The sequence below is a fragment of the Anomalospiza imberbis genome, chromosome 24 (assembly GCF_031753505.1).
Source record: "Anomalospiza imberbis isolate Cuckoo-Finch-1a 21T00152 chromosome 24, ASM3175350v1, whole genome shotgun sequence".
NCBI classification, from domain to species: domain Eukaryota; kingdom Metazoa; phylum Chordata; class Aves; order Passeriformes; family Viduidae; genus Anomalospiza; species Anomalospiza imberbis.
The window spans coordinates 7,128,470-7,151,368 of record NC_089704.1 but is presented as its reverse complement, the minus strand read 5'-3'; the positions used below and the strand labels follow the sequence as shown (position 1 = coordinate 7,151,368).

Below are 22,899 nucleotides of genomic sequence, written 5' to 3'. Positions count from 1 at the left end.
AAATGTTTTCATATTCTCTCCTGCCGTGCAGACCTGCAGCCCGGCGAGCCCTTTTGCCCTTGAGAGCCATAACATTATTTGTTAACATCTTTATGATGCCAAATGGTCTGTGCTAGAACGGGTGCCATTCTTTAGCTGGGAAACCATATGGCATGCCGAGTAATAAATAAGGTATTGTGATAGTTAATGAACCTAATTGCCAGCAAAGGCTTTAATACAGGGAATGTGCTGCTGAGAATTTAGCACCACATTAGAGATGCAGCAGAGCTCCTCTGACTTCTGAGGCTTAATTTAAGTTCTATATTGCAAACTCCAGAAAATAATTCCAAACCCTCCTGCTGGAAAAGCAACCTGCTGGTAGACTGTGATTATACTGAATTACTAAAATCGCAATCAATTTTATACACTCTGTTAACCCTTGCTGGGGAACTTGGCTCTCCAGGAGTGTAGGGGATGCCACTCTGAAGAGGTACCAGAGCCAAGTGAGTTGGAGCATCATGGTTATCATCCTCACCATGACTGGTCCTCTCCCCTGCCATCTCCCTCTTCTGGGAAACACGCCTTTCTCTGGCCCATCTGCCTACCAGCTAAGCTGACTGTGGGCAAAGCTGGGAGGAAAAGCCACTGCTATTTCTCTGTGACCAACCAAATAACTGCTGTTCCTGCATCATGGTGACACAGCATGGCAGAAAGTGCTGCTGCTGCCACTGCCTCGTGGCTCCTGGGAAATGCTGCTGTGGGCAGAGCAGCGTAAGCAAACCTAAAAAACACATTTAAACTTGCTTTTACTCCCTCAGCCCCCAGAGTGGGGAGAGACTTCTGGCCTAACAGAATCCCTGGCACTGCTAGACTGTGAATGTGACCACAAGAGCCCCTTCAGTCCAGAACACCCTGGGATCACCCACAGCTGCAGAGATGCCAAGATGCCTGGGGTGGAGAGGCCACTGGTCCTTCATGGGGTCTTTTAGAGCCGCAAGCAGGGATGCCCAACACCAAGAGTTTTGTGTTAGGCTGCTGTGCAGCATGCAGAAATCCTCAGAAAGACAAGGAGGCTGTACTGGTGTTGGAGGGCTATTTTCAAAACCTGCAGCATTCCCAGTTGCAAACATGCACCTGCTATCCCATGGAGAAAGGATGTCCCCTGCCATAGGTCAGAGCTGTGCTGCAGCATGCCTGCACCTTCTCTGAGGACTGCTCCAAGGGCTCATCAGCACTGGAAACTTTCGCTCGGACTCTACACACCATCCCCGGAAATAGCCTCTTTCTGTAGGAAAAGCTGCCCCTTTTTAGGGATTCATCCTTCCCCAGAGGCCGCTCTCCACAGGGAGACACGCGGAGCACTTGGAGAAGAGCAGCGCTGCTCCTCCGGCGCGGGCAGAGGAGGTTATTGGTCTCTTCCCTGCTCTGATTGCGCTCGGCTGCCCTGCAGTCACGTCCTCCCGCTGCCGGCGGGCAGCCCGGCCCTGCCAGGCAGCCACATCCCGGCTGGAAGCACCGGCGAGGGCGGACAGGAAGGGTCCCCGGTGGGGCTGCCCCTCTCCATCCCTTCGCACTGGCTGCAGCTGGGTCCTTGGCCGCCTGCGGACCTCTCCTGCCCTGGGCTTGGGGCAGGTGGCACGGGCTCCGTGCGTGCCACGGGGACACAGGGAGTCAGGGCAGGGGGTGGCCAGGGCCAGCGTGCGACGGCAGCATCGAACGGGCACAGAGGCGAGATAAAGAGCGGCGCGGGGCGGATTTAATACTGTACATAAATACACTTTACAATCTGGAGAAGGCTCAGTGCTAAGAGGAAGCCATTGGAATATTTTATCGTGATGCAGATCGAGTGAAAAGACTGTGAATAAATAAAAGGGAAGATAATTATTTGATGGAGTTCTCTTAGGATATGCCACAGCAGGGAATACTTACAGAGAATACATATTACTAGAGAGACTCAGCTATTCAAGCATCAAGCCAACCTATAAATTGTCAGAGGAGAAAATTGGAGGAGAGGAATGGATGGGGGTTTGGGCAGCGGTCTCATCAGTAACGCCGGGTTGCGCTTTCCACCTTCCCCATCGCAATTCCCCCTGCCCGAGGAGTCACAGCCCTGAAAAAGGAAAGGCTGCCTCCAATAAATGTCTTTCAGGAATTACGGCCGAGCCACTACACTACGGAGATGGTGTCGTTTATCTCCCCGCCATCTGCACGGGCTCGTCGGGCCGGGGCGCAGCCGCCTGCTCCCGGGAAGCCTCGTCTCTCCCGCACTTGTGCAGAGCCCAGAGTGATGGTTTATCCTGAGCGAGCCAACCCCTCCAGGCACCACGTTCCTACATCTAAGCACATCCTCCAAGGCTGGCATTCACCTCGCCCCCGTTTCGGAGGGAACCCCTGCACGGGGAGGGGTTCCCGGCTCGGGACCAGGCTGGTGCATCCCCGCGCGGCGTTTCCCAGAACCTTCTCCCTTGAGCTGACAGACAGCTGCCGAGACCCAAGCTCTGCCATGCTGGAATCCCTCGACCTCACTTCCCGCCCACTCCCAAGCCAAGGCTCTCCAGAAAGAGCACTTTGCCGAGCCGAACGATGCTGCGCGCTCTCGCAGCTCTGCTCGGAGCGATCCTCCTCGCTTCCCTGAGGTCAGAGTGCTTCCTAGAGGCGAGAGAGAGCCCGGCGCTGCCGCCGGCTCAGCTCGCACCAGCCCTGCTGCCCGCCCCCCGGCGCCGGATCACTGCTTCTGGGTCACAATCCCTCGGGAATTCTATAAAGATGGCACAGACAAAACCGAAACCGTGCCGATGCAGGGTCCGTGGACGATAGCTTGTTGTGCAGCTTGTTTAATATGGCCCCACTCCTACACTTTTCTCTTTTCCCCCGTTATTTTTGGCCCCGTTCCCTACGAAAGCGCCCCCACAGCCATGCTTTCCCTCCTGCAGCGCCAGCCCTCCCTCCTGGAGGCAGGTGGGACAGGAGTGGATACCGGCAGGGAGCCGGGGAACGCCCCACTCCTGCCAGCGCCTCCCTTGCCCCACGCCTGGCTCCAGGACCAGGTCTGTGTAGGTGCAAGCAGTTCGCACCCTTTCCTCTCGGGGCCGGTGCCATTAGCTCTGAACATCTCCCGTCTCTCTGGGATTGAAGGAAACCTTCGGTTCCTCTACGGGGATGATGTAAGCTACAGCCTGCGGTTCAAAGAGGCAGCGTCAGGTAATTAGCAGAGGTGCTCATTATTTTAAGCGAGACTTCCCACTGCTTCTAGAGCCCTGAGCAGGAGCAAAGCTGGTCTCGAGCACGGGCTACTTTTAAGCCTGGCTCAGACAACACAATCAAAGGCAGCCTGACAGCGGCAGGTCTCCCTCCCTCCGCCTGCCAGAAGGGAATTGCTCAGTCACCTGCACCCAGAATAGGACTTTGTCCCTGTTCCTGTCGTTAATTTATCGGCTGTGAATTAGTGGGGCCCCAGAGACGCACAGAGCCCACCTGTTCCCTCGCCCGGCTCTGACATTTGGAGCCTCGTCGGCAGGTACCGGCGCTGGCAAATGGTCCCATAAAGCATCCGCTACCGCGGCGCTGCCAGCGTGTGCCCGCCCTGCCGCCCTCCCTCCTGCAGCCCGGGGCTGAGGGGAGCCCCCGGCCCGCCTGTGGGGACGGACACAGGCAGCCAAGGCTTTTTTCAATAACTATTCTTTTTCCCTGGAAAAGAAGCTTTAATGCAGTGGTGGGATGCTCAAAGGGATGAGACAAAGCACCCCGCTTTTGGGAACGGGGCAGGGCAGACGCAGAGCGGGATAAACAGCAGCCCCCGCCCTGTGTCACCCTTTCAACAGAGGTCATTCTCACCCCAGTATCACTCCATTTACCCCAGGTGCACAGCGCTGCTGTAATCGCTGCCATTCTGGACTCCAAACAGATCGGCCCTAAACGCTTTCCTGTGTTGTTAAAAGGGGACGGGAGGAGGGCGGTTTTAAAGCCGCCATCGCTGTAATGCAAGGAAATTACCACGTAGGACGCGGGGGTCTGAAAGCTGCATTTAATACCCCACACCTTTCCAAATCCTTTGTGTCATGACAGTCCCAGAATAACGGTGGCTGGTTGGGGACTGCAGCAGAACCCCCACTCCTCCCCTTAAGGCCACCACCAGTGCAGGGGTGCCAAGTGGCCTGTCCCCTTCCCAGAGCCCCGGGAGGACCAGCAGCACACAGAACCCTGCTCTGCCTCCACCTCCAGCTTTTGGCTTGGCTGCTGAAGAACAAAGGCACTGGCACCTGGTGTCCACAAACCTGGCTGGCTCTGTTCACGGACACCTGAGCCTGCATCAAGCACAGCACTTCTCCAAAATGTTCAAAAAAATGGGCAGTAGGGTAAAAGAGCTCCTCAATGTTCCCATGGCAATAAAAACTATGGGGTGGTTAGAAGCAACCCACCCATGTCAGACTTAAACCCACAGGAACCACAACATTTGACCTCTTTATTTTTCACTCTTAGTACAGGGAGAGCAGAGAGACACCATGTAAATCATAGGAAAAGAAAGTTTTTTACAAATAATGCGTAAACAACCCATAGGAGAGGAAGCTTTCCACCTAAGACAGCCTTTGCTCCAAGGCTCCACAATGGCAGTGCCTGAAGCCACCCAGCACAGAGCCCCAGCTCACACTGAGCCCTCCACAGCCACAGGGATGTGCAGCTGGCGCTGGAATGCCCTGGCTGAGTGACCTGCTGCTGCCAGAGCTCTTCTGCAGAGCTCTGCACCTTCGGGCAGAGGAGAGCCAGAGCTTTGGGAAGAATCATACCACGATATGTAGGCAAAGTCCCATTAATGGAACCACTCCGAGGCACTGCAGCTCCTAGTCAAGTACTGGGAGCTGGAAGCCATATTTATGAGTGAGATATATCCGCAGAGGGAGCAATAAACTGCAAAGCAAAGTATGAAGGTTTGCAGCAAACGCTGTAAAGTTTTACACTCCCGAAAACTGGGAATAAAAGATGTACCCATTTAAAGCAGAGTGGATGGAAGGGGTTTGCACAGGACTATAAAACAGCCTTATAACAGTTAATTGCTACTTTCTTGTTGCAGCCCGGAGAAAAGAACGGCTTAAATCCCTCTTGGAGAGTGGGAGCACAGAAAGGAGAGTGAGAAGCAGGGAGAGGATCACAGGGAATGGGAACCTTTTGTTTGGGATCCTCTACACCACGCAGAGAAGAGATGCCTTTTGTTCCCGGCACTGGGCTGCTCCCGCTCCCCTCTGTGGGCAGAGCCTCTGGGGAGCCAGACCTGGGGCAGGGGCCCAGCAGCACGGCCAGCTGTTAATTACATAGCCCTTAACTAAGATCCCACTGATGTCCATGCAACACAGACTCAGCCAAACATCTGACCTGGGAGGAAAGGGCACAGCAGCGGGTGCATTCCTCTGACTCTGACAGGAACCTTGAAGCGCAATATTTCTGACCTCAGAAATACAGGGGAGAACTCAAAATGTTTCCTGCAACCACCAAAACAACCAGCCGCCTTCAGCCAACCCCCACAAAAGCACCAGCACCCAGTGGTGCCCTCAAAGGACACCCATCCCTACCACAACACCTCCCCAGGGCAGTGTTCCACCACACGAGCTGGCTGCTTCCAAACCTCCTCTGGGACAGCCACAGGAGCCGTGCTCAGGCAGAGGCTATGTAGAGCCTAAACCAGCAAAGCCCTGAGGTGCTGCAAACACCAAAATACCGCCCCTCCAGCTCTCTCTGCCCTTTATAATCTCCCAGCTGCTGCACAGGTGAGGGGACGAGGCCAAGGTGCTCCCCCATAGTCTGAGAGAGCTCCCCTCCTCCCTCCCCAGCCTTCTGCAGGTGCTGCTCGTCTTCTGTGTGGTTTTCCCTCTCTGCAGTGGCAGATTTTGTGCGATACCCAGGAAAGCAGAGCCATGCATTCCTCTCTGTAAACATTGAGATGCTATTTCCACCCATCAGAGCAGCGCTTAGGGGGAGATGACAATGGAGCTCGTGCGGCCCTAATCACACACTTTGATTGAAATCAGAGTACGAGGGGAAATGGAAATCAGACGTCTGGAGCCAAGCTCTCATGGAGATGGGAAGCTGCAGCGTCAGAGCCATTCTGGGCGCTGCCACGAGCCCAGGGGCTGGCTCTTTGGGCTGACCTAATCGTGGCCTTCTCGGCCTGAAGGGAGCATATTTAGAGTTTCTACTATTTACAGCCTGGAGTGACAGGACAAGGGAGAAAGGCTTCACACTGACAGAATAGGTTTAGATCAGGTATTAGAAAGAAATCTTTCCCTGTGAGGGTGGGGAGGCCCTGGCACAGGCTGCCCAGAGAGGCTGCAGCTGCCCCTGGATCCCTGGAAGTGTCCAAGGCCAGGTTGGGTGTTGCTTGGAGCAACCTGGTCTGGTGGAAGGTGTCAGTGCCCGTGCCCATGGCAGGCCAATCCCAGGACATCCTACGATTCTATGATTGCCAGGACCAGGCAGTGCCAGGCTGGCAGTGAGGGCAGTAAGTCCTGCCAGCTCTGAGATGCTCTGCCACTCCTGCCCAGAGCCCTCTGGGTGCTGACAGTTCGTGCTTTTATCCCCAGATTATGTCATTCAGCGACAAAATCAGGCTCTAAGGATGGAAAGCTAAGCGCTGCACTGGCAAATGGCCCTGGGTCAGCTTGCCTGGCCAGCAAGGCTCTCGCAGGGCCCTGTGTCCCAGCGCTGCAGTAGCAGGGAGCACTGATGGTTGGCTTTGCTGTCAGAAGAAAACCTCTTTGCCACGTTCACCTTTCTAGCTGACGTCCTTTTCATGCCTCACATGCTCAGAAGAGGGTTTGGCAGCGGCGGGTCTGGCTCAGTGAGGGGGTTTGTAAAGCAAATGCACCTTGATCTACATTCGCACTTATTAGTTGGACGATGACGCTGCAGCTCCTCTGCTGTCACTTCTAACGATGGATCCTTAAAAAAGCAAAGGCCAATTATATAGATTTGGAGTCGGTAATGAGCCTAAAACTGTTTGATCATCTCGGCTCCAGCTGGGCGAGTGGGAGGAGGGCGAGCGGCTGCGGGGACGAGAAGCGCGGGGCTCTGCTGCCTCTGTGCGGCGGTGCCGGCGAAGGAGCGGTCACCGCCGCGTCCCCCCGTGCTGCTCGCACGGCTGCCGGCGCTGCAGGAGCGAGTTGCTACCGAAAAAGCGAGGAAGCCGGAGAGCACGCGAAGTGCTGCGGAGGAAGGTCCGGCCGGAGCGCGGAGCACGCACGGAGGAGCTGAGAGCCGAAGGTGACCGGGGCTGCGTGCCACGGCCGGAGCGAGCGGCGGAGCCGGCTCTCGGCAGGATGGCAGCGCCAGCGGTCCTCACGGAGGCACCGTTCTGCCAGCAGAACTTTGACCCGCAGCAGGAGTATTTGAAAGAATTTCACAGCATGGGGAGCAGCCGGGGAGGGGCAAGCGCGTTTCTGATGCAGAACTTGAGGATCCTGCATAGAATGCTCTGCTTGGGTGAGCAGTCCCGAGGCGTTCGGAGGCGTGGGACGGCACCGTTTTGGGGCTGCCCCGCAGGAGCGAGCCGTGCGAGCCACAGACACACACCCGCTCTGTTAGGGACACCCCTCTGTCCGTGCGGACACGGAGCTGCGGCTGGAGCTGTGCCGCAGCTCGGGGAGCACCATCGAGCCCAGCTGGGGCCGGTGCCCCAGGAGCTGGCACTGCCCCTGCACTGGCTCTGGACCCGCTGCAGGAGTTGCCCCTGGGCTGGGCTGTGGCCAGAGAGCCCTGGCACTGGGATAGGGGGCTGTGCCACGGCTCTGCGGCACTTGGGGCCACATCCCTGGGTTAGGGGAACACAGCCTGAGGGGCTCGGGGATGTTTCTGCCCTGGGGCTGTTTCCATCCTCACCGGGACGGTTTGTCCCCACTCTGCACCAGAAGGGCTGAGGGGTGACACCTCGACAGACGTCGGCTGTGGCCCCACCATCTACCAGCTCCTGTCTGCTCGTGAGCACTTCCAGGAGATCATCACCTCCTGAACAGAACTGGCAGGAGCTGGAGAAGGGGCTGAAGAACGAAGCCGGAGCCTTCCACTGGGAGCCAGTAGTGAAATATGTCTGTGAGCTGGGAGGGGACAGGAGAGGCTGGTGTCCTACTGCCTGTCACTGCCCAGGCACAGGCAGGAGGCCACAGGCACAGATGCTAAATATCCACAGAATGAGTCTTCATCTACTTTTGCATTTTCTTGCCAGGGAGAAGAGGGCTGAGAAGCCGGAGAAACTCAGGAAGAAAGTGAAGCCTAAAAACCCCTCAAACTCCCCAAATAAGTAGCCTACCAAGCCCCTTCTATAGTTGAAACTGGCAAGTGGAACTGGTTGAAATCTCAGCAATATTTCCAAGTGCCTGCTCATTAAGAGTGAAAACAGGCAGCCAAAGAACGGGCTTTTCCTCCCAAAGCAAAAGTTTTCTGGTTTTCCACTTTGCTCCTTCCAAGAGCAAAAGGGGCACAAAATAGTGACACAAACAAGCACGACAGAACCCCAAGAGCCTCTCTGACGCACCCGACGTGGTTCCTGTTCTCTCACTGTGCACTTTTCAAGCCTGGGCTGGGCGAGGCTGTGCCAGGCAATGCCTGAGCCCAGCAGCTCCTGCCGTGGCCTCTGGCCAGCGCCGTGGCACTCGCACGCGGAACGAGCCACGATGGCACGGGCGCCACGCGCTCCCAGCCAGCCCCGAGGGGACCCAGGCAGGCAAAGCAGGCAGAGCGAAGCCAACGAGGCTCCAGGGAAATTAAGGCAAAGTGGAAGTCCTGGCAAAGCGAGGTAATAATTCCCTTTCTGAACGAGTGACTGTTTGGAATTTAACCAGGCGAACGCGATTAAACCAAATGGATATAAATTCTAGGTGCGGCGGCAAGTAATGAAGTGGAGAAAATGAACAGCACCCAATTAACAAGGAAATCGGATCTGCTGCAACGCGAGGGGATCTAATGAAAAATGAAGGCTCAACTGCCCCTTGCAAAATTTTTCCAGATGGAGAACACCCGTTTTACATCCAGCATCTTCTGGGATACCCAGGGGATTGCAGCGGCTGGGGAGAGCCAGGGATGCTTTCCGAAGTCCTTGGAGAAGTGAACGCCTGGGAAGGCTGGTGCGGGCACAGCCCGGCCGCTGTGACGGGATCCAGCCGCGGGAGCAGCCGGGCTGGAGCCCCGGAAGCACCGCCCGTGCTCCACCGGAGCCCCGCGGCTTCCCTGCTCCCAAAAACCCACCGTGGGGTTTAACCTGCACTCCGGCTTTTCCCCGGCTGGCTCGCAGCCCTTCCGTTCCCAGCAATAACGGGGAAACGGAGAAAGCCCGGCACCGGCGGCCAAGCAGGACCGGGGCGCAGGCTCGTGACAGGGATGCGCTGTCGCGACAGCGGGGCCGCCGCACGTGCTGCATCAACGGCTGCCTCGCGGCAAACGGGGCTTATTGCCAATTACTGCTTAATTACAGGTCATCAGGGAATTCCCGGGGCCCATCCGGCCGGATCCTGCGCCCGCAGCTGCCGCCGAGCGGGTGCTGACGAGGCCCCGGTCCTGTCCACGTTCCTTTTCCCATGCCCGGCTCCGTTCCTGTTCCCGTCCCCACTGCCCCGTTCCCCTTGCCCCGTTCCCATTCCCACTGCCCCGTTCCCATTGCCCCATTCCCATTGCCAATGCCCCGTTCCCATTGCCCCGTTCCCGTTCCCATTGCCCCGTTCCCATTGGCAATGCCCCGTTCCTATTGCCTCGTTCCCGTTCCCACTGCCCCGTTCCTGTTGCCCCATTCCCGTTCCCACTGCCCCTTTCCCACTGCCCCGTTCCCGTTCCCATTGCCCCGTTCCCGTTCCCATTGCCCCGTTCCCACTGCCATTGTCCCGTTCCCATTGCCAATGCCCCGTTCCCGTTCCCTTTGCCCCGTTCCCGTTCCCATTGCCAATGCCCCGTTCCCATTGCCCCGTTCCCGTTGCCCCATTCCCGTTCCCATTGCCCCGTTCCCATTGCCCCGTTCCCATTGCCCCGTTCCCACTGCCATTGTCCCATTCCCACTGCCCCGTCCCCACTGCCCCGTCCCCACTGCCAATGCCCCGTTCCCATTGCCTCGTTCCCATTGCCCCGTTCCCGTTCCCATTGCCCAGTTCCCGTTCCCATTCCCATTGCCCCGTTCCCATTGCCCCGTTCCCGTTCCCATTGCCCAGTTCCCGTTCCCATTCCCATTGCCCCGTTCCCATTGCCCCGTTCCCGTTCCCATTGCCCAGTTCCCGTTCCCATTCCCATTGCCCCGTTCCCATTGCCCCGTTCCCGTTCCCTTTGCCCCGTTCCCATTGCCCCGTTCCCATTCCCATTGCCCCGTCCCCGTCCCCGTCCCCATGGCCCCGCCCCTGCCGGAAGGGGCGGTCCCCGCGCGCACGTGACGGTGACGTCACGCCAAGCGCCGCTCGGGGCAGGGCGCGGGAGCAGCGGCTGGGAGCGAGCACTCAGATCCCGGCGCGGCCATGGGGGCAGCGGCTGCCGAGGCGAACCGGACGCTGTTCGTGGGGAACCTGGACCCCAAGGTCACCGAGGAGCTCATCTTCGAGCTCTTCCACCAGGTACCGCCCGGCGCCCGCGCTGTGTGTACCGGGGGAGGGCGCGGCGGGGGGGCCGCGGCCGCCATGGCCGGCGGGGCTACGGCGGCCGCCGCGGGACAGGGTTCGGCGGGGCGCACGTGCTCGGCGGCGGCCGCTCCCTCCCGGTGTTTGCCTAACGCCTTCGCCCCCGGTGCCAGGCGGGCCCCGTGATCACCGTGAAGATCCCGAAGGACCGGGATGGACGGCCCAAGCAGTTCGCCTTCGTCAATTTCAAGCACGAGGAGTCGGCGCCGTACGGGCTGCGGCTGCTCAACGGGATCAGGCTGTACGGGCGGCCCATGCGCATCCAGTTCCGATCAGGTACCGGAGGGGCCTTCACCACTTTCCTGGAGGGAACGTGGACTGCTGCCAGCTGCCCTAGCCTGCAGCAGAGCCAGAGTTGTTGGGGTGAATTGCAGGAGCCTCTCACCAAGGGGTCCCTCATGTGCCAGCTCTGCTCCCCTCACGCCCTCCTGTCCCTCACGGCCGATGTGACCCCTTGGCTGAGCCTTCTCTGTGGGTTTTTATTGGTAATTCCTGCAGCACAGCTAAGTTCTCTTCTAAATTATCACGCAAGCGCTTAAATTGTATCCGATAGTGGTAAAACGAGGCACACTGGCTACAATCTCTGCCCTTTCTGGTGGGAATTAAGACAGTTGCAGTGCTTTGTTTTGGTAACTGGACCATGTGCTTTTGCAGATCACTGACGAAACTTGAGAGCCAGTTCAAAATGTGTTGATTTTCTGCAAGTTCACTTCACACCCGAGTTCCTTAACTGGTATTTGTGGGTCTCCTGAAATATTTGTCTCTCCCCAGGGAGCAGTCATGCGGCCCAGGATATCAATCCATCCTGTTCCCAGCTCGGAGCTGCTGGCACCAACCCTCCTGGGATGCCTCATCCAGCATCCAACTGCAGCAGGTACGAGTCTCGCCAGCACGGGAGTGTGGAGTGGAGACAGACGTAGCACGGTTCACCGTGTTCCTGGCTACTTCCAAGTGCAGCTTGGTGTTTCTTTCCCGTGGAGGGAACAGCAGTGGGATGCAGATGCCCCTCGGACTGCAGCCGTTGTGTGTTCAAGGCTGAAACTCCTGATATGTTTTCCCTGCAGGTATGAGAGGGTTCCAGATGGCATGGCCGCGCCGGGGTACCCGCCGAGCCTGCAGAGACAAGCGGTGGTACGTGCGCACACTCACGGGCACAGCTTGTGGGAGTATACTTCTGGAGTGCTGAAATGACAGTTCCAGAAGATTGGGAGCTCCTGGGACAGAGGGGCCAGCTGGGAGGGCTCTGGGCTGTGGGTGACGTAACGGTTCCGTTCTGTTCTGGAATTTGCACGTGGCTTAGCGGCCAGCCCGGGGTTGGTTCCGGCGCTCCGGTGGGCAGCGCGTGTGCCAAACTGAGCATCCCTCTCCCTCTTTCCCTTCCAGATGAACAGCGCGGCTCGGCAGCAGCCCCAGTTCGGGGGGAAATACGAGCAGCCCGGCTTTGCCCCTCCCGGCTACCCCCACTCCTTCCACGCCCCGCCGGGCTCCCCGGGGCCGCGGCGGCCGGAGGGGCCGGCGCCGCGCAAGAGCCGGCTGGGCGCCCACCCCTACCCCCCGGACGGCCGCCACTTTGGCCGCGAGCGCTTCGGCGACGGCGGCCCCGACTACGGCCGCGGCAAGCGCGACGAGTACGGCTTCGAGGAGAGGGGCCACGAGGCCGAGCACCACCACCGGGGCGGGCGCGAGGAGCACTACGACGACAGGCACCGCGACAGCTGGAGCTACGAGCACCGCAGGGACAGCTACCGAGAGCCCAGGTGGCACTCGGCGCGGCATTGATGGACTCGAGGGCAAAGCAAACGTGACTTGTTTCTCACTCAGTACATGTATAAACCCCCCCCAGAAACCCCCGGCGAATCACCTTTTAGTGTTTGTAAAAATACCAGCAGTGCAGTCCTGCCAAACTCTGGTCTCAGTATTATATGCGTTAACGCACACTTCAGGGCTTTTCACGGGGTAAGAAAGCTGTGGTGAGGTCTTGGAGAAGCCAGCACTCTGTCCTCGTGTCACAGATAAGTGCTGTTGGTGGTGTTTTAGGAGAAAGGAACGTGTGTGTCAGATGGAAGGGTCTGGCGTTTTAAGCAGAGCTGAGGTGGGACAGATGCTGCCTGGCATCTGTAACGTTCCTCATGTTGTTTTTTATACAGTCACAGAATCACACATTGCTCTGGGTTGGTAGGTACCGTAAAGACCACCTCACTCCCAACCCCCTGCCACAGGCAGGGACACCTTCCACTGCACCAGGCTGCTCAGAGCCCCATCCGACCTGGCCTTGAACGCTTCCAGTGGTGGAGCACCCACAATTTCCACGGGTAACTTGTCACAGTGCCTAAGCACCCTCACTGTAAAGAATTTCTTCCTAATATGTAATCGAAACATACTCTCTTTCAATTTGAACCCATTCCCTGTTGTCCATTTAAAATATGACAATACTGTCTTGGAGAACATTAAAAGTCTCCCTGGGGAAAGCCCCTGGGTGAAGCTCCACCTTTGAGACCGGGGCAGCGGAGCTGCTCCGTGGGACCGGTGACGGGAGGGGCGCCGCGACTACCGCGGACTACATCTCCCAGCAGCCCTTGCGGCACGCCCGCCCCCACGGAGCGCAGGGGGCGGCGCGGGGGCCGCCGGGAGCTGTAGTGCGGCGGCTATGCTGGGCGGCGGCCGCGCCGGCCTGGGCCGCCTGCGGATCTGCGCCGGGCGGTTGTGGCGGGGCCGGCGGAGGGCGGCGGCCATGGCCGGCGGCGACATGGGGCAGCGCATGGTCTGGGTGGACCTGGAGGTGCGGGGCGGCGGCACGGGGCGGCGGGGGGCGCGGGGAAGGAGCGGGCGGGACGGGGGGCGCGGGCCCCGGGCGCGCTGACGCTGCCGCTCGCCCCTGGCAGATGACGGGCCTGGACGTGGAGAAGGACCAGATCCTGGAGATGGCGTGTCTGATCACCGACTGCGACCTCAACGTGCTGGCCGAGGTGAGCCCCGCGGGCAGCCCCGGCGGGGCCGCGCCGCTCCCGGGGATGCTGGAACGAAGGAAGGCCGGGCGGCCCCGGCGGCGGGCGCGCTGGGAGCCGGCTCGGCTCCGGCGGCGTGGGAGCGGCACCGGGAGCGGCACCGGGAGCGGCACCGGGAGCTGCGTCACACCGCGCCGCGCGGCTCCGGGCCCCGCTTGTGCTCGGGACCCAACCTGTACATGCTTCTGAACTTTCCTTCCCGTTACCTTCTGTGCTTTCCTGACCCCGGCAGGGCCCGAACCTGATTATCAACCAGCCCGACGAGCTGCTGGAGAGCATGTCCGAGTGGTGCAAGGAGCATCACGGCAAGGTAAAGCGCCGCTGTGCCTTGGCCGCGATGAGAGGGACGTGTAATTGTGAGCGATCCGCTGCACTGGGGTGTAATTGTGAGCGATCCGCTGCACTGGGGTGTAATTGTGAGTGATCCACTGCACTAGGGTGTAATTGTGAGCGATCCGCTGCACTGGGGTGTAATTGTGAACGATCCGCTGCACTAGGGTGTAATTGTGAGCGATCCGCTGCACTAGGGTGTAATTGTGAGCGATCCGCTGCACTGGGGTGTAATTGTGAGCGATCCGCTGCACTAGGGTGTAATTGTGAGTGATCCGCTACATTGGGTGTAATTGTGAGCGATCCGCTGCACTGGGGTGTAATTGTGAGCGATCCGCTGCACTGGGGTGTAATTGTGAGTGATCCACTGCACTAGGGTGTAATTCTGAGCGATCCGCTACATTGGGTGTAATTGTGAGCGATCCGCTACATTGGGTGTAATTGTGAGCGATCCGCTACATTGGGTGTAATTGTGAGCGATCCGCTACATTGGGTGTAATTGTGAGCGATCCGCTGCACGGGGTGTAATTGTGAGTGATCCACTGCACTGGGGTGTAATTCTGAGCGATCCGCTACATTGGGTGTAATTGTGAGTGATCCGCTACACGGGGTGTAATTGTGAGCGATCCACTGCACTGGGGTGTAATTCTGAGCGATCCGCTACACTGGGGTGTAATTGTGAGTGATCCGCTGCACTGGGGTGTAATTCTGAGTGATCCACTGCACTGGGTGTAATTGTGAGCGATCCGCTGCACTGGGGTGTAATTGTGAGCGATCCGCTGCACTAGGGTGTAATTGTGAGTGATCCACTGCACTAGGGTGTAATTCTGAGCGATCCACTGCACTGGGGTGTAATTGTGAGTGATCCGCTGCACTAGGGTGTAATTCTGAGCGATCCACTGCACTAGGGCCTCCTGAGCAGGCACAACTGCTGTCTGAGCAGTTCACAGCCACACAGAGGGGTTCAAAGACCGCAGACAGTACCCGTCTTATTTTGTATTGAGGAGCCTGTGTGGAATGTTTTGCCCAAGGTCTCACGAGTCATCTGGGGCTCAGTTCAGACTGCACTCAGGGATCTTTATCCTTCAGCTTCCAGCTTGCCTGAAGCAGCCTGTGCTTTGCAGCCTGCTTTCTGATAAGTTGGAATTGTGCTGGAAGCTGCTTCCTGGTCTGGGAGTGGGAAGCATCAGCCCAGCTCAGCAGCAGTGAGGCTCCCCTGGGAGGGCTGGGGCAGGCAGGGGGGCCAGAACAGGATCTGTCACTCAGGGATGTGCCACTGGCTCGCATCTCCCAAGGCAGGGGCTCAGCCTCCTTTCTCCCATTGGGAGGCTGGGAACTGGGGTTTGGTTCCTTGGTCCTCTCACAGAGCTGCTGGCCACCTCCTGCCTCTGTGGGAGCCCTGGTGTAGGCTGGGTCGGCCTCAAAGACTGATAGCTCCTCCTGCTGAAGTCTTGCATAAAAGAATTCAGAATAATTCAGGTGCGGGAGGGGGAGGTGAAGCTTGAATGCCTGAGTAAGAACAGGTGCAGGATCAGTGCAGAACAGTCCAGAACCAGTCAAAGGCAGACTTCTTCTCTGGACTCTGGTGCATGTGGGATTAAACAGGCCTGTAAGCACTGGGCTTTTGCCTGTCCCCCCATGCTGTAAGCACTTTGTGGATTTTTTCACTGAAAGCTTCACTTTTGCAGCAAGAGATTATTTTTAGTTCTTTGGGCCACCAAAGAAAGGTTCCTCCTTGCCAGCAGCAAGAGAGCAAATGGATTTTCCAGTCCGTGATGATGAATTGAAATTCAAGTTAGTTTTCAATTAAGGGCTGAAGTTTTAAGACATCCATAACCCCCCCTCTTCCCCCTTCGGCATCTTGCTCTCCCTGGGAAGAATTAGCAAGAGTTTGGGAAATGAATATTAATTTACTGTGATGGGTGCTTTTCCCTGCCCCAGTTGAGGATTCCGGCTCAGCTTCAGCTCGGGAGTGAATTGGAGATGGTAGCATGCGTCCTTGCTGCTCCTGAGGAGCTACTTATTTTTAATTGACTAAGAGAAGAGAAGCAATTAGAATATAGATGAAAATGCTGCCACATAATGAATTTTTTAACCACCACTTGGATCTGTCAAGTAGATTTTTGCTGCACAGTCGTGGAAATATATAGCGTAGCCAGATGGAAATAAATCACTGAGAACACTTGGAGAGGATTTGACATTTAGCTATTGGGGAAAAAAAAAAAAAAAAAAAAAAGGGAGGAACTTTCCTGATTTATAGGAATCTTGATAAACCCTGAAGGCAGGATCCTGTTTATTTGTGTTCACTGGTACCTGCTGCTCCCTGCTGGGGAGGTGAGTGCCTCTCCTGAAACAGGGATATGAAGGGATGTAGCGCTCTCCTGGCTCAAGGAGGTGCAGGTGGATAAACAACACCTCACATCTTGGTAACTGAAAAGAACTCTGAGCAAAGAAATCCAAAAAAGGGAAGGAAAAAGTCCCAAACCCCCCAGGAAGGTCAGTGCTGTCAGGACTTTTTACCTGCCTTGGTTGTCCTTCCCAAGCAGGAGGTCCCTGGGGAGAGTAAAGGCTGGGGGTGCCCCAGAGAACTGAGATAGGGAGTTCAGGAGGCACCTGGGGAACAAACAGCACTCCAGGGGCTGACCTTTCACAGCAGAGTTAAACATTTACTTGAGAACTGGAGCATTCCTGGCAGTGCCTGTGACAGGGTGTTTCTGATTTATGACTTGCTCTTTTTTCAGTCTGGCCTCACTAAGGCTGTGAAGGAGAGTAAAATCTCGCTGCAGCAGGCAGAGTACGAGTTCCTGTCCTTCGTGAGGCAGCAGACACCCCCGGGGCTCTGTCCTCTTGCAGGTGAGGCGTCTTCTTTCTGCACTACAGCACATCATCCGTCCTGCACTCCCTGCGGGATGCAAACGCCCGCTGGCACCTGTGGCAGGGATGGGTTCCTGTTCTGTGCTGTGTCTTTTCCTCCCTGGGTATCCAGCCAAAGGCCGAGTAAGGATCTTCCAGGTGTCCTGTTACCCAGAACTGCTTTCAGAATTTCCTACATGATCTTGGGACAGGTGCTGAGTGAAATTAATACCAATGGCCACTTTCACTTGGCAAAAAACCCGACGTTGGCATAATTCTTTGATATTTATCTGTGTGACACAAATTGTGGGAGTAGTAACTGAGGAATTACTAGAGGTATTAGTATTAAACCCCGTGTGATCCTGCAATGAAAATCTGACAAACCTTTACAATCATATTTGCTAGAAAATGGGATAAATGAGCTGCTTGTGAATGGCTTTTCTTCCCCTGTGATCTCTCCCAGCTCGCTCCGCCTGCTGCTCGTTTCCATGTTGCTCTGTAGCGTCTTTGAAGAAACATCTTGTTTGTGTCTTTGTAGGTAACTCTGTTCACGCAGATAAGAAATTCCTTGACAAATACATGCCGCAGTTCATGAGGCACCTTCATTACAGGATCATTGATGTGAGCACTGTCAAGGAACTTTGCAGGTAAATGTTCCCCCAGTTAAGTGGCTTGAAAGAAACCCCCGGGATGCCCATTCGTGGGGCTGGGGCAGATCACAGCAGGGGGACTCGCAGGGCTGTGGCTTCTCTGGGTGTCAGTGAAACCAAGGTTCCTTCACCAAGTGTAACAAACCCGCAGCAGCCACCAGACGTGGCTTTGAATCCCAGTTTTCTTTTAAAGTGGCAATTTCTCTGCTCACAGGCGCTGGTATCCAGAGGAATACGAGTTTGCACCAAAGAAGGCGGCTTCTCACAGGTGAGCTTTGTGCATCTGCCACTGACAGAGCAGGGCTTGTCCTGCAGGGAACTCTGCTCTTCCTGAGCAGGATATGGGGCTCCCTGTGAATTCCAGCATCCTGTGGATGATGCAGGTGGAGACAGTGTGCTTCTGCACCCTGTCAGATGTTTGAATTCTCCCGTCCAAATCCTAGATAGTGTAGGGAAAGGGATTATTAAAATCCAGAGAACCAGAAGTTTCCTCAGCCCTTCTGATTCACTCTGCTCTTCAAAGTGCATGTTTGTTTACCATGCAAACAGTCACTCAGTGGGGGTTATCTGCCCTTTTTTTGGGCAGAGGTGGTCACAGGAACACAACAATTTGAGAACTGTGAATGGGGGGGGTGAGAGGGGGGGTGAGAGTCCTGCTCCTGCCCATTTCCTGAGCTTGGAATGTGCCAGAGAGGTAGCGGGAAGGAGCCAGGGAACCTCTGTGGCTGCGCTCTGGTGTGCCCGTGCTGGGCAGGAGGGAGGCTCACAGAGGAGGAGGAGGGCTGGCTGTCGCAGAGGTCCTGGCTGAAGTCGTGGTTGATGTGCTGCTGCGTGGAGCTGAGCCCTGAGCGTGCCCTGGCTGGAGCTGGGCGGCTCTCCAGAGCCCCGTCTCTTCCCTCGGGTTGAATTGCTTCTGACAGCCCATGCTGTAGACCCTGCTGGTTTCCAGCAGCTGTGTCTCAGGCTGACATAAACTGATAAGCCGTGTGGTACTCCCTGGCACGTTGGCACCCCTGGACTTTTATTCCTTCCCTGAGACAATGAGTGTTATTTTCATTTCTGACAGATGCACCTTCCGTGTGCATCAGTTTGGTTTCCTGCAGCCTGGAAGTTTTCAGCGGCATTAGGATGTGGGCATAGCTGGAGATGTACCCAGGCTCTTTGAAACCCTGCTTAATTCTCTTTCAGAGCACTTGATGACATCAGGGAAAGCATCAAAGAACTCCAGTTCTACAGAGACCACATCTTCAAGAGGAAAACGGATGAGAAGAAAAGGAAACTGATTGAGAATGGGGAAAATGATAAAGCTGCCAGCTGATTTCCCCTCCCGCCACAGCAGCCCGTAGCACACACTAGATGCGTCTCCTGGTTTTTTTTTTTTTTGTTTGCCAGTCTCTTGGGAAGCTGCACCCTGGGTTACCTTGTTTCTTACCAGCTGGTCAATGCAGACAGAAGCCTGAGTTGCTGCTGCTTTTCAGTTTGAGCGGGGAATCGGCACGCTGGGCCTCAGCAGCGCCCGGGTTCGGATGTTCTAGGTAAAACACGCTGTTTGATACTCCTTGCACCTGGTTTTAGGTGCAGTCTTTCACGACACAATAAAACAGGTCAGTTCAAAGATGGTGGTTTTGGACAGCCTTTCTTTGGTGCTCGCCACGCTGCTCCTGGCCTCCCCTGGGCTGTCCTGGAGCGGGAGCCGCCGGCCCATAAACCAGAGGGTGTAATGGAGCGCGGGGTGTGCGGCTCCCAGGCATGTTTTTATTATGGGCATTAATAATAATGGCCATCCAGGGCTTCTCAATCCTGCTGATTGTTGGAACACCTGCTCTGCCAGCCCTGGGAATGATTGTTATTGCAGAGAGGCCGTTAAAATGGTTAATGGGGCAAATAAATGAGTCTGTGAAATGCCTCTCTCCTCTGTCACCAACTCCCAGGTAAGTTGGCAGTTCCAGAGAGGTCTGTTTTCTGTGTGGGCAGGCTTGGAGCTGAGGGACATCCCTGCACACGGTTATCCACCACAGCCAGCACCTGCAGAGCTGCCTGGATGCATCCCTGTGGAGCTGCTGGCCCCCAGCTGCTGGGGCCTTGGGACGGCGCCGTGTTGGAGCTGAGGACACCCTTGTCCCAGCAGCTCCCCGCTGAGCTGTCCCTCATCGCGGCCACGTGCCACCAGAATTCACTTGGTCTTTCATTTCCATGTTAGTTTTCTCCCCTTCCCTTGACTTCTTCCTGACCTACTTCTCCTGCTTTTCATATTTTATTGTTTGTTAAGATGCTTTTGTTTTTCTTGAAACGTTTTTTAAGGAAAGTATGCCACCTGTGTTTATACATTTTTAAATATTTTTTTATTCGTGCTTCTGAAGTAACGGTGCCGTATGGAGGATTTTTATCTCGTCTCCCTGTGTTATGCAATAGCATTCGTGGTTTTCTGTGCTGGCATCATTTGAGGTTCCAATTTAGTACAAATTTGTCACGCGCTTGGCAGAGCACAGATAAGCCCCACCAAAGCGGGTGTTATTTTGGGCTGGAAACAAAGTTCCCTCCTGCAGCAGGGGCTGGGGAGAGGGAACAACAAGGACCCCCTGGCTTTGCAGCATTCCCTTCTGTAGGAGCACTTGCAGCAGTTGTTTCTGTGCTCTGAAAGCTCCATCAGCATCACACAGTCATGGAAGTTCCAGCTATAGGGATGCAAATAACTCTTTTTGGACGTGGTAGCTAAAAGAATTCCTCAAAGGCAAATACAAATAGAGTGTGCCTGGGATCCCTTGGCTCCACCCCGTACCGCTTGTGGATGTCTCCTGGATCGAGGTGTTTAACAGCACATTAAACCTGCAACTGCACCAGGAGTTCGTGCTCCTGTTTGGAACACATGGAGAGTTTCCCGTGTGGAAACTCCTTCCAGACATGAGCCATTTGAGCCTCCCACGATGGCAAAAAGAGCAACCAGTTATCCCTCCCTCCTTCCCTCCCTCCTTCATCTTTTCTCTGCCTTTCCCTGCGCCTCTCATTCTCTCCATCCATCCACACTGCACTGTTTGGGTGCAAACCACAGAAATCAGGAAACATATCAGCTACACTGCACTTCAATGCGGTCTGCTCCCAATCTCTTTTTTTAGAGAAATCCTCCTGCTCCCAGGCACAGCTGCTGGCTCCACCACAATGGGCCAGAGGAACTCCTGCCCTCTGGCAGCTGCAGCACGGACAACATCAACCTTACCAAGGCAGGGGATGAAACAGTGACCCTCAAGCAACATTCCCCCCAGTTCGCTGGGGCTGAGCTGGATGCTCGGAGGTGGCAGGGATGTGCTGGGGACACTGCCCAGCCCACCCTGGCACCGCTGCCAGTGCTGGCCCTGGGAGCCGCCGGGTGCAGCTGCATTGGCTCAAGGTCGGCTGCAGAGAGCCCGGAATAGAAAACCTTCAGACACCATTTTTGTCTCTTTTTTTCCTCCCACTGCTGCTGATGATACCCTTCTACTGGAATAACTCTCTCCTGCTGACAGATAAGCTTTTAGGATAGTGAAATCTCTGTGACACTTTAAGTGCCCTAAATGACAAAACAAGGACGTGCAAGATTACCCTGCGACTACTCCGTAAAACACAACTTGTCAGAAGTTGCCACAGCCGCCCAGGCCCCACGAGGACAGGGCACCCCGGACCCAGGACTGTCCTTCCAGCAGGAGAGCGAGCGGAATAGCGTGAGCAGAGGAAAGAGAGGGAAAGGGGCTAAACAGGTGAGTGTGAGCCAGAGCCTCCCAGGCCGCGGGGACAGAGGGCCCCGCTGGAACCAGGGACTTGTCTCTCTGCCGCCTCCCCACTGACGGATGGGATCCAAATGGCCATAAATTCCCGGGTGCTGCAGCGATGTTTTATCCCCGTGCCGGAGGAGCCGCCAGCAGCAGCGCGGTGCCACGAGTGGGGCACGGGCTGTCAGTCAAATGCCAAGGGAGGGAGAGGTGACAGTCAGCGAGATCCATTCCCCAGCACTAACAGCAGCGGCGAGAGGAGCATAAATGGGTGTGATAATGGTGTGATAGGGCCCAGCAGACACCCTATTTTGGAAAAGAAAACAATTATCTGGTAAGTCAGGTGGCACCTACTGACCCCTCAGCTCTGGCCACTGAGGGCAGGTTACAGACTGCAAATCCTTCTGCTTTCCTAAGACCAGGCTTTGGTGTTTACCCTCAAAACCCCCTTTCCTGGGCAGTCTGGGGGAAACCCTATTTTGAAAACCCATGCAGCCTGTGTGAGGGCACAGCTGGGGAAACTGCCCGGCACCTTCCCCAGAGTGCTCTCCTGCACTGCATTTGCAAGGGAATAAAACTGGTGTCTGCTCCCGACCCAACAGGCAAGACCAGAGGGAGGATCACGCTCTCCAAACTTTGCAGAAGGGAAATGAAGCACAGAGAGATGAAGTGACCTCCTTAAGGTCGCATGGGGAATTTGTAGCAGAGCCAAGAACTGAGCTGAGATCTCCAGGGTCCTCATCTACTTCTTCCATTATAAGATATTCCTTCCACTTTCCCTCCAGCCAAGTTAAAAATAAAACTGAGTTTCGTGTCCCTTTGGCTGCAACGTGACTCCAGTGCAGCAGTCTGGTCCGTGAGCTGCCAGGGCTGCAGCACCAAAGGGCCTGCCTGGCTCTCTGCAGTGCCCAGTCTTTGGGGGATGGCCGCATGCATGGGTATATATTTGTGTGCCTATATATTAGTTATGTGGCACTTTCTGCCTCACAGTTAAATGGAACCTCTTCATAGGCCCCTTTGAAGCAAATCTCTGTCGGTTCAGAGGAACTTTCATCGCCAGCCAGTGCTCTGCGGTGCTTGTTCTCATGGCTCCCGCCAGTCAGAATGAAGTGAAGGTGGCTCTGGATTCCCAGTGCCACCACACACACAAAGCCAGCCCTTTCTTGGAGGGGAAATGCCTGCAGTGGTATCTGCAGTGAGCCCTCTGCACGTCCTCAGGGCTGGGCAGCAGCGTGGAAGGCTCCCCCGCCGTCCTCACTGTCCACCCGGGATGTTTGTAGCCCCTCAGTGTCCCCACCAGTCCTCCAGCCTGTTGCCTGCTTCCATTTTCCGTGCTCTGCTCACCAGCACCCCTGACAGGAGCTGTCCTTGGCAGCAGCGAGGCCCGGGGGCGGTGGGACGTTCCCTGCCAGCTGTACCTGCAATGCCCTTGCCTTTCCCTGTGCAAGTTTTGACACTCAACGCGCTGCTCCTTAACAGCCCGAAGAACACCCCAAGCCGTTCTCCTGGGCTGCCATTCCCCGGTGGCACCGCTGCTGTTGCTGCAGTCGGTCTTGTGGTGTCTCCCAAACACAGGGAGCTGCGGAGCTGCGAGCAGGGGTGCGGGAGGAGAGGCGGCTCCAGAAGGGAGCGTGGCGATGGAGCCAGGGCCAGGGTGGGAACGCTGCGCAGAGCCCGCGGCTCTCCCGTGGGCACCTGTGTTTTG

The 22,899-nt window shown here is 56.3% G+C and overlaps 3 protein-coding genes across 3 annotated transcripts in view; 2 read left to right on the top strand and 1 right to left on the bottom strand.

Moving 5' to 3' along the window:
- ZPR1 (ZPR1 zinc finger) overlaps positions 1–22,899 on the bottom strand; it is a 437,500-nt gene that overhangs the window by 4,731 nt on the left and 409,870 nt on the right. The window lies entirely within an intron of this gene.
- RBM7 (RNA binding motif protein 7) lies at positions 10,403–12,481 on the top strand. The gene is made up of 5 exons (XM_068172355.1): positions 10,403–10,550; positions 10,727–10,889; positions 11,385–11,487; positions 11,678–11,744; positions 11,997–12,481. The coding sequence occupies exons 1-5, from the start codon at positions 10,455–10,457 to the stop codon at positions 12,390–12,392; spliced, it is 825 nt and encodes a 274-aa protein (XP_068028456.1). The 5' UTR covers positions 10,403–10,454; the 3' UTR covers positions 12,393–12,481.
- REXO2 (RNA exonuclease 2) lies at positions 13,236–19,066 on the top strand. The gene is made up of 7 exons (XM_068172356.1): positions 13,236–13,392; positions 13,496–13,579; positions 13,851–13,928; positions 16,690–16,801; positions 17,340–17,448; positions 17,666–17,719; positions 18,640–19,066. The coding sequence occupies exons 1-7, from the start codon at positions 13,261–13,263 to the stop codon at positions 18,767–18,769; spliced, it is 699 nt and encodes a 232-aa protein (XP_068028457.1). The 5' UTR covers positions 13,236–13,260; the 3' UTR covers positions 18,770–19,066.